The sequence below is a fragment of the Dermochelys coriacea genome, chromosome 21 (genome assembly GCF_009764565.3).
Source record: "Dermochelys coriacea isolate rDerCor1 chromosome 21, rDerCor1.pri.v4, whole genome shotgun sequence".
In the NCBI taxonomy this organism is placed as follows: Eukaryota; Metazoa; Chordata; order Testudines; family Dermochelyidae; genus Dermochelys; species Dermochelys coriacea.
Genome location: NC_050088.1, coordinates 8,544,357 through 8,555,500, shown reverse-complemented (window position 1 = coordinate 8,555,500; position 11,144 = coordinate 8,544,357). Strand labels below are relative to the sequence as shown.

The following is an 11,144-nucleotide window of genomic DNA, read 5'->3' as shown; positions in this document are numbered from 1 at the left end:
CACATTTCACACTTTGGGACACATGCATTTTTCCTTGAGAACAATATTGGTTGGTTTGTGATGAAGGCTTTGGTTTGGTATTTAGGAGTTCATTCCTGACTTTGCTACAGACCCCTCTGTGTGACCTTGGGCATGTCACACTGTCTCTCTAAGCTCCCCAAAATGGGGATAATAAACCTTCCTTTATCTTTTCTTGTGTGCTTGTGTGTCAACTGTAAACTCTTCAGGGACAGGGACTGTCTCTTATTGTGTACATGTACAGCGCCTACCAAAATAGGGCCCTGATCTCAGTTGGTGATCCTTTAATACAAAGCATAAAATTTCTGTTCCCGGGGCAAATTAAAAATGACACATTATCTAAAAATAAATCTAAAACGATAAAAAGTGACACTGAAGTCACTGTCCAGCAAAACAGAAAAACACATGAGGGCTTATGTACAGGCTTTTATTTCAGAATTTTGGGGTTTCAGTGATATGCATAAAGCAATAGGGAATTTGGATCAAATTCATCTGCTTGGAGATCCTGGTTTATGCCCAATTGCAGCAGCTGCAGCTCGCATCAAAGACCAGGCCAGTTTGGCAATGCTGCTCATAAGTGATGCCATTCAGACAGTGCCAGAAAGCATTCCTGTTGTTGGCAACAGGGTAGAGGCCATTGGCTTTGCCAGCACAGAACCCACTGCCACCACCAGAGGAGCTGCCACTACCAGAGCTTCCACTGCCACTTCCTCTGCTACTGGGAGCCACTGTGATTGGAGAAATGGGCTGAGCAGGAGCAGTGCAGCCTAAAGCAGAAAATGATGATACTTAATACAGATCAGTCTATAATGAACCATTATTTTATAACATGCCCAATCACTCGTATCTGACCATGGTTATTAGATGCAGTGCTTAGAAGCAGGGCAATACCATGCACAGTCTGCTGTCTTTGAGAGGTACAGGCCCCCTGTGCGCTGGCTGAGCCTCATGATGACCGCATCAAACACTGGAAGAAGAAGGATCTAATCCAATTCCCACTGACATCCATGGGAATCTTTTCATTGGCGTAAGCAGGTTTTGGATCGGATGGTAAGTGGGTACCTTCTTGATGGATTCAGAGGTTCAGACTCACCTCTGTTGTAAACCTGTTGCACTCAGTGGAATTACTGGGCAATTAGGGCCCAGGAATGTAAAATAATCAAGCTTCAAGTAAAAGGAGATTGATCTCCAAGGGGATCCACTAGAACAGCTGTTAATTTTTTCCAGAGTGGGATGTTGTTTAGAACACAGATCTTTAAAGGGCTCTGCCAGATGGCAGGGGCATCTATAAACTAGCTCAGGCTAGGTTAGCAACAGCAGGGAGTCCCCTTAGTAAACCAGTTTGTTTGAATCCCAGCAAATTTGGTCTCTCTAAAGAGCCATGCTTTGACTGGAAGTTGGGGTGGGGAGTCACAAAAGGAGAATTTAATGGAAGGTGAATTGTAGGGCAGGGATATAAAGTTGCTTCTTTTGAGACGGTGTAGCTCAGCATTATATACACCAGTGGGCGTATTCAAATTCTCATCTACATCTGAGGAAAGGGTGTTAATTCTGGGAGCCCGTCCTGCTGGAGTCACTCACTAGTGCTCTGCAGTCCAAGAGTGTTCTTCAGGGTGCTGATCAAGGGGAATTTGCCCTGGTTGCAGAACGTGCCAGTGAAGTCATCCATGTCAATTGTCCACACCATAGCACCGCCAAAATTGTTCTTCATTAACCACTGCGCCTGTTAAGGGCCAGGAAAGAAGCCAAGATCAGTCCAAACCCTACAAAAAAGGGACTCAAGGAACTACAGTGATGCAGAATGGGATCCCACTGGTTTTGATAGGTCAGAGGGTCTCATCGTACCTTGATGCTGAAGCTCTTGATGTTGTCGTATCCCACCCACTCAGTGCTTTGGTATGCATAGGGGACATTTTGAGGGCTATCCCATGCTTGAGTGGCTCCATTCTTCAGGAAGGTGCAGATCTAAAAACAGGGGGGTGAAACAGAAACAATCTTCCATCACTGCTGCAACCACATAGCCAATGGACAGAAAATGGAACAGCAGTTTTGAAGCAACAACTCTTGTACAAAGCAGATTCACTTTTTTTCATCTCGTACTTTATGGGTGGCCTTGTGGGCTCCTATACTCGGGGGCCTGTTCTCTAGCACATAGTAGACAGATGTCAGCTTTTTATTGTCAATCACTGAGGAGCTAAGCTATGAAATTTAAATTCATGTTTCATACTCTGCTTCCAGAGGTCTGGGATGTATGGTTCCTGAGTTTTGGTTTGGGACTAATTCTAGCAGTAACTAAGCAGAAAGAGGAAAAACAGTTAATCCATGATGGGGGTTGATTAAGTATTCATTAATATTAAATGTCACAATTGCTTTTCTGTATACTCAGTTACAATTATTCCGATAGAAGTATTTATACTCTGATTTATATGCATTGTGATGGCCTGAGATTGTTTTAACAAGCAGATATTTTTGTTCACTTGTGCACTGCAACTACATAGCACACACACCTCATAGTAAGCCCAGTTCCCAGACTGTTTTGTGTAAGGTCCAGCAGGCCCCGGTCCTGAGGTTGGAGCACCGACAGCAGTGTTGGATGGATTGCTCAGGATGAAATTGTGTCCATAGGTTGGGAATCCAACAATAAGCTTCTCAGCTGGGGCACCGTTGTTCTTCCAGTAATTCATGGCATAGTCCTATAAAAATAGTCAGTGAATTACAGACTCTGGATCACAAGTGGCAGGTAAATTCTTCCATCACTGCAGTTTTCAAGGATCAATTCTTTGTTCTTAATTTCCTACCATTATGGGCCTTAAAGGATCTTGGTCAAGATATACTTACAATATTGAAATAGATATTGCTGCCAGTGTCAGCGGGGCCTTGAAACAGGGGGCTGTTCTCTCCAGTGTATCCCTCCCAAGAGCCATGGAAGTCATAGGTCATCACGTGAAAGTAGTCCAGATACCTGAGGAGATAAAATTACCTTCGCTATTGTCTTCATCTTGGAATGGTTCATTTTCTCATCAACAGTGGTTTTTCAAAGCCTAATTAGAAGCAGTGATATAAACAGCCCCTGTATTTTTAGCATCTACTTTAAAGATTCTCTGTAAAGGATAGATTCTGCTTTAAGTGCCAAAAGTTCACTATAGATGCCAAATTTTTCAAACTTCAGTGGCTCAAGTCAAGCACCTGAATCCATATTGGTCTGAGTTTTCAGAGGAGCCGAGCCCCAGAGCTCCCATAAGTTTTAGTTTGAAACCTTTAGTTTCAAGGTGTCCAGCACCTTTGAAAATCAGGGCTTTCTTTATTTAGGTGCCTAATTTGGCAGCCAGGCTTGAGGCTTTTGGACATGAAGCTGGTTTTCACAGTGAAATATATTCATTGTCTCGAATGTGGCCTGTGCTTTAAGCGAGGGATGAAGAGTATATCTGAAAGCATGGTACTCACTGGCCAAGCTGAGGAATCTGGTAGCTTGACTCAATGTTAGAGAGCCCTGCAGCCACAGCAGCGGTGACCAGGAGCCTGGATTTGTTAACCTGCTTGGCTTCCTGCTCAAAGGCTTCCAGCATTTCCTAAGGCAGATTAAAAAACAACAACCCATAATTGGTTAGGAGCGGCAACACTGAACACTGGTCGTCCTCGATGTGCACCTGGTGAATTAGAAATGGCCCCATTCCCTCCTTGAGAATTCTTACTGCAATGAGTAGGGCCATTAGATTGCTCGATTTTGTCCACCCATGTTTTGTTAATTCTGTCTGGCAATGTGAAGAAGACGGGTAACATTTTCAAAAGCGTCTAAGTGAGTTAGACTCCTAAGTGCCACTTTCAAAAGTGACTTAAGCACTTGAGATCCCTAGTCCTGTTGATTTTTCAATGACATTGAGACTCCTAAGATTTTCAAAGGCACTTAGGCACCTAAAGATGCAGATAGTTGACTAGTCAGATTTTCAAAAGCACCTAAGTGGGTTAGGTGCATAATTCCCATTTAAATTAAGAGGAGTTAGGTGTCCAGTGTGCTCAGGCGTTTCTCAAAATCACACTAGGTACCTGTCTGCATTTTTACACACCTAGATACTTTTGAAAATTTGGGTCTAAGTGTTTAAGTCACTTTTGAAAATGGGGCTTTAGCTTCTAAGTCACTTACACCCTTTTGAAATTTTCACCCCCGCCTTTAATATTCATCAGCTGTGAAATTACAAGTACTAAGGGCTCTTCCATATGATCATAAACCTACAGCTGATTTATGGTCAGATCCAGCATTCTTGTCTATGCTATAGAATCCCATGGACATTTGCTGAGCTGAATACTAATTAATGAATAAATAATTCTGCTAAGATCACAAGTATTTGGTATCATGTATGCTTTTACATTTTACATGCATCTCTGGAGCATTTTTAGTGCATTGTACAAACAATGTGACTTTTTCTTCTTCTTCTTACTGAGGTTTCTTTCAGCACCAAGGAGCTGGCTTCCTCCTTACCTGAACAAGGATGGTGAAGAGGCTCTTATCCTGAGCTGTGCTGCCTCTGGAGCCAGGGTATTCCCAGTCAAAGTCTAGCCCATCAAATTCATACTGGCGCAGGAATGTGATGACGGAGCTGATGAAAGTCTGGCGAGTCTCAGGAGTGGAAACCATTGCAGTAAATCTAGGGAGGAAAAAGGGGAAAGGAGTCAGGTTGTTGCCTCGCTCATGCCCTCAAATGTTCAAAATACCAGGATGCAGTCAGAGAGAAAGGGATGGGTTGGACTTACGGAGCTGTTCCAAAATTCCATCCTCCAATAGCCAGGAGGGTCTTCAGTTGTCCATTCCTACAAAGATTGAGATGGGGAGGAGGGGTGGTATGAATGAAGAACAAATGGAGGAATTCTGGTTTGGTATTTCCCACTGTATTATAATTGCTGTCCTGAGATAGAAGAGAGACTAGTGTGCTCTGAGATTCGTTGTGTTGCCTTGCCTTACTCAGTAATACTTAGCTCTTTATAGTGGTTCTTTTATAGCCATAGAGTTCAATGCACTTTACAGAGGGATAAGCATCTCATTATCCCTGTTTTACAGATGGGGAAACTGAGGCAAAGAGAGTGGAAGTGACTTGCCCAAGGTCATACGGCACGTTAGTGGCAGAGCCAGGAAAGGACCCCAGATCTGATTCCTATCCACTGTGTCACATTTCACCCCTAAGTGAGCCTTAGAAATTGATAGGCCATCTCCCAATTGATCACTCATTGTTGAAATTAGCTCAGTTTGATTTAGATATGTATTTAATGGGAACATATATATAATATACATAGATAGACTATATACTTGGGTATATTGCTTTAAGTTCCCAGAAATCTGTTTTGGATATAGGATCATAGTAACTGAAGGTAAATAATGTTCTAGACATGGATTCTCTTGAGCTGCTGTACCATCTCCCTCTACAACAATACCTCAAATCTTCAAGGGTGGTTACTATGGTGTTTTGGGACCTAGCACTTTAGAGCAACCAAAGAAGACACTGTCTCTAGGTTTCATGCTCAGCCCAGTGCAGGCTGGTCAGGACTTTGGGAGCTCAGCCAGCACTTTGCAGATGCCCCTGCAATGCAGACATGATCCATAAAGCTAGTAGTCATGTGTGCTTCACTCTGAAGTCTCAGTGCCTTGTTCATAATAATGCAGAGGTTTTTAAGGATCTAGTATATACAGTCAGCTGTTAATGCACAAATCTATCTTTAGTTTCTTGTCACTGGGTTACTCACTGGTTTTTCAAACCATTGAAAGATTTGTAGAGAGTCAGGTCGTTCCATTCAATGGTAGTGATCTGATTGTTCTTCATGCCCGCAAAGGCATAGATCAGATGAGTACAGAGGCATGGATCGATGTTATCAGGCATGAAGCGCCCAAGGCCTGGTCTGTACTGGGCCCAGTTGGTGAAGTAGCATGTTAGCAGATAGGCAGAACCTGTTTTTGGCCGAGAGGAGGGGGAGATGTTACAGGGATATTTGTCATAATAAACTACCCTGGTTCATGAAAATGAAGCATGGCCACAGATAGGACTCTTTCTGGCTACACCAAAGGGACCTCAGAGTAGAGATGATGAGGAGGAACTTTCTAATCCTTTAAGACCCAACTCTGAAAACACTTACTACCGGACATGGTGCTTGCTGCTTTGAGGTAGTTTAAGTAAAGTCAATGCTGACAAAGTAAACCCTCAGGAAAAATGCAGCATTTTTGCACAGTGTAGAAACATAGGAATAGAAGACACAGAAGGCTGCTGCATATCTTCTTCAAACTCCCCCATTTAGGCCTTGTACCAATGTCTGTGGAGCCACAATTCATAAAATGTAGAAGGTATGAATGAGCCCATGAATGTCCAGTTAATGTCTTGATGATATAATCCAGATATCCTGATTTGACCCACTGAGGATACTAATGATGGAAGCAACCAAGCTACTAATGGCAAGGTTGGATAACATTGCTAATTATGGCAGGCAAACAGTATTATTTGAATTCTTAGGCATTTGTCTATTCTATTAATATGAGAGCTGATAAAAAAGGAGAGAATTAAAAAAAAAACGTTTTCCCCCTTTATTCAAATCTGAACATATATCATTTTGAAAAGTCAACATTTTCAATTTCAAAAAGTGTCCCCAGCTGTTTGGGTGATTTAAAAAAAAAAACAAAACCCAAAAACAAGACTTAAAAATTTCAACCAGTTCTAGTCAAAATCAATTATGGGCCCGATTCTCTGCTCACTCACAAGGGTGTAAATCAGGAGTGATGCCACTGAAGTCAGTAGTGTTACACTATTAGTAAAAAGAAAAGGAGGACTTGTGGCACCTTAGAGACTAACAAATTTATTTGAGCATAAGCTTTCGTGAGTTACAGGTCACTTCATCGGATGCATTCAGTGGAAAATACAGTGGGGAGATTTATATACACAGAGAACATGAAACAATGGGTGTTATCGTACACACTGTAATCAGATTTCATAGTAGCAGCCGTGTTAGTCTGTATTCGCAAAAAGAAAAGGAGTACTTGTGGCACCTTAGAGACTAACAAATTTATTAGAGCGTAAGCTTTCGATGCATCCGATGAAGTGAGCTGTAGCTCACGAAAGCTTACACTGTAATCGGAGTGATCGCTTAAGGTGAGCAGAGCGGTGGTGGGATGGGGGAAACCTTTTGTAGTGATAATCAAGGTGGGCCATTTCCAGCAGTTGACAAGAACATCTGAGGAACGGGGGGGGGGGGAATAAACATGGGGAAATAGTTTTACTTTTGTAATGACCCATCCACTCCCAGTCTCTATTCAAGCCTAAGCTAATTGTACCCAGTTTGCAAATTAATTCCAATTCAGCAGTCTCTCGTTGGAGTCTGTTTTTGAAGTTTTTTTTGTTGAAGTATTGCCACTTTTAGGTCTGTAATCGAGTGACCAGAGAGATTGAAGTGTTCTCCGACTGGCTTTTGAATGTTATAATTCTTGATGTCTGATTTGTGTCCATTCATTCTTTTATGTAGAGACTGTCCAGTTTGGCCAATGTACATGGCAGAGGGGCATTGCTGGCACATGATGGCATATATCACATTGGTAGATGCGCAGGTGAACGAGCCTCTGATAGTGTGGCTGATGTGATTAGGCCCTATGATGGTGTCCCCTGAATAGATATGTGGACAGAGTTGGCAACTGGCTTTGTTGCCAGGATAGGTTCAGAACAGCGGTTCTGTTGTGTGGTGTGTGGTTGCTGGTGAGTATTTGCTTCAGGTTGGGGGGCTGTCTGTAAGCAAGGACTGGCCTGTCTTCATGTTTCCTCTGAATAGTGTGGGAGTGCCTCAGTTTCCCCTGTGCAGTTCTTAAGTATCTAGGTGGAGGGATAAGGGTGTATGGTCATTGCAGAGCCCTAGAGGGCAGGTGTGTGCAGGGGTCTGGACGCAGAGAATGGCCGAAACCCTGTTTCTTGGCAACTGATGGCCTGGGTCCTTCCCCCCTGCAAGGTGAGAGCTAAAGGATTGGAGAACAAAGGAATCAGGTGACCTGGCCCGGGAAAGGGACAAAGCCCAGAGGAGGAGGGGCTGGAGAGAGTCTCAGTTTGGTGCTGGCTGGGGACATGGAGTGAAGTGCAGATGTGGTTGTCTGGCTCACTGCCCCCCAAAATGGACCCAGCTGAGGGGTCCTGTTCTCTGCACCTACAAGCTCTATGTTAGACCATGTTCCTGTTATCTAATAAACCTTCTGTTTTACTAGCTGGCTGAGAGTCACATCTGACTGCGGAGTTGGGGTGCAGTTTTACATTAGTAAATCTAGTGCAAGTGACCAGAGAATTGGAGCCTGTCAATTTTATGTGGATTTTATATCTTTACCTTTAAAACAACAGAACAGCTCATCAGTTTTGTCCGGCAGAGAAGGAAAATGGAGCTTGGTCACTGATTGAATGTGATGGCTTAATGCACTGTTCTGAGTGCACTAATTAAATTATGATCGCCACGCATTTGAATGTTGGGCTCTCCTTAAAGCCCATCTTGCTCCTCATACAATGTAGGTCTGTGAGGAACCAAGGGATGGGTTATATCTAAGAGTTTATTTTATGCTTTCCTGTTTTCCTATACTTGCCATTGTGGATGAGCTATCTTAAGAACACAAGCACGGCCATACTGGGTCAGACCCATGGTCCATCTAGCCCAGTATCCTGTCTTCTGACAGTGGCCAATGCCAGGTGCTTCAGAGGGAATGAACAGACCAGGTAATCATCAAATGATCCATTCCCTGTTGCCCATTCCCAACTTCACAGAATTGTTTGTTCACCATGCTCTATGTATCTCTATCTGTTTGACTGCTATCTCCTGTAGAGGGGCTATGTGAGTGGGATGTAGATGGGACATCACTGTTTTGTTTGGATCCATTTTAAATGAGCCTCAGACATTTGAAAATAGTTATATAGGGCTTAATTCATGGGTGGGACATAATACAAGTAAGATATGGTAAATATCAAAGAAAGAACAAAGTCATTTAAGAAAAATACTCACCCAGCTGAGCATTCAACAAAAGTGCCAGACCTGTCAAGAAAAGTAAAAGTAAAGAAAAGCGGAATAAAATGCAAAATGCACATAAACAGTTCACAAGTCTAGGGCTCAAATACCTCCAATCAATTCTAGTCATAAGATGCCGTATTGCACTCATGAATATGACCTTCCCAACGATGTACCTTGCAAACAAGTGGTCAAATCCTGCCCATGAATAAGTGATATCAGTGGAAGTTGTAGATATTCAGGGATTGAATTTAGCATACATCATTCACGGAAGATTGAGTCAAATACTGTAGCTGTATTTATAAAGAAGGACAGATAATTGACCGATAAGTCCTGAAGATAGGAATGATCACATATCATATCTCAGGCTGTTAAACTGATGCCATAGGAGATCAGGAAGGAATTTTCCACCCTATGTACAGCATTGCACAATTGGTTGGTGCATCATTGGGGTGTTCTTTGACCTTCTTCCAAGCACAGGCATTGTCCACTGCTATGGGCAAAGCACTAGAATAGATGAGTGGTTTTCAACCCTTTTTCATTTGCGGACCCCTAAACAATTTCGAATGGAGGTGTAGACACCTTTTGAAATCTTAGACCACAGATTGAAAACCACTGTTAGAAGGTAATGACAACCTTTTGCGGACCCCTTAGACACAGTCTGCGAACCCCCAGAGATCCATGGACCACAGGTTGAAAACCACTGGTCTAGCTGGACCAAATGGCTTGATTTAGTACGGTGAATCTGATCTTCAGCACATGCTCCAATGCAACACAGAATAAGTGCTCCGTAGGGACCTAGTGATGTGCTACGTCTCTTTGCAATTGCAGCTTAAAGTGATCAAGAATAGAGCTGCACAGTTCTTGTGAAAAATATGCACCAATATAAAATAATACGCATGGACTTACCGCTGAGGAGGATCAGCTTGGCCATGATTTGCTTCTGTACTGATCCAATGACGTTTCTCTCGTCCTTTTATACCATGTAGCCTCCTTCTTTATCACACAGTCACCTTGTAATCAAAGAGACCCAAATGATGTGATATCTAACAAAGTTTAATGGTTAGCTAATGGATAAATCAGCAAAACTTTCCAAGCTCCCTTTGTAATACAATAGATGCCATTTTCTAGGTAACCTATCTTGTGTAATTGTCCTGCCAATGTGGAAAGGGCAGACCTAAGGAGATAAACATGAATTTTCCAATGTGCTGGTTCTTACACTATTTTAATGTCCCTAATGAAAATGTTTTGTAATGTATTATTTGCAATGCAAATAATCTTTTAATAGGTTTGTTGAATGTTACTAGATCATTGGTTCCCAAACTTGTTCCACTGCTTGGGCGGAGAAAGCCCCTGCCGGGCTGGGCCAGTTTGTTTACCTCCCGCGTCCAAAGGTTCGGCCGATCGCGGCTCCCATTGGCCGCGGTTTGCTGCTCCAGGCCAATGAGGGCTGCGGCCAGTGTTAGTCTGTATCTGCAAAAAGAAAAGGAGGACTTGTGGCACCTTAGAGACTAACAAATTTATTTGAGCATAAGTTTTCGTGAGCTACAGCTCACTTCATTGGATGCGTCCAGCTCCTCCTGCTGGATCCGAGCCTGCTCCAGGATCCTCCGGGACAGCTTCTCATCCACGTACTGGATGCATCCGATGAAGTGAGCTGTAGCTCACGAAAGCTTATGCTCAAATAAATTTGTTAGTCTCTAAGGTGCCACAAGTACTCCTAAAATAATACAGAATATATTAAAATATCCTCCTGTCCCAAAGGGGAAACAAAAACAATAATGTGTTTTCAGAATAAAAAAACTCCTACCTACCTGTGCATTCAGCAGAAGTGCCAAACCTGTGTAAAAAAAAAAAAAAAAAAAAAAAAAAATAATTACCACATTAAACCTGGGAATAGGCAACCACTTGACTGGTATCAGGGCTTCACCTAAAATATCTCCTGTGCCTCATTACTGTGCATTTTAGAATATGGCAGTAGTAAAGAAAGCAATTCTCTTTGGTTCATTGACAACTTTGAGTCTTCATATCTTTGAAATGTATTTTACAATTCAGCAGCTGTTTAAACAACACTGGGAATGCATATAAAAACAATGGGAATATCAAGAAGTGTGTTTATTTTTGCT

General features: G+C 42.6%; 1 protein-coding gene across 1 annotated transcript; it reads right to left on the bottom strand.

Annotated features, from left to right (window-relative positions):
* Nucleotides 1-528: 528 nt before the first annotated feature.
* Nucleotides 529-9,952, bottom strand: LOC119846211 (acidic mammalian chitinase). Its single transcript, XM_038379544.1, has 11 exons — nt 9,928-9,952; nt 9,016-9,045; nt 5,752-5,953; nt 4,768-4,824; nt 4,496-4,661; nt 3,463-3,587; nt 2,857-2,980; nt 2,526-2,711; nt 1,864-1,983; nt 1,600-1,741; nt 529-785 (listed from the first exon to the last, which is right to left on the bottom strand). Exons 1-11 carry the CDS (start codon nt 9,950-9,952, stop codon nt 529-531), a joined length of 1,434 nt encoding a protein of 477 aa, XP_038235472.1.
* Nucleotides 9,953-11,144: the final 1,192 nt, after the last annotated feature.

Coding starts and splice junctions, on each gene's coding strand:
- LOC119846211 (XM_038379544.1), bottom strand. CDS start 9,952: ATGGCCAAGCTGATCCTCCTCAGCG. Junction 4,662..4,767: donor TGGAATTTTGGAACAGCTCC/GTAAGTCCAACC, acceptor TTTCCTCCCTAG/ATTTACTGCAATGGTTTCCA. Junction 2,981..3,462: donor CAGATTCCTCAGCTTGGCCA/GTGAGTACCATG, acceptor TTATCTCCTCAG/GTATCTGGACTACTTTCACG.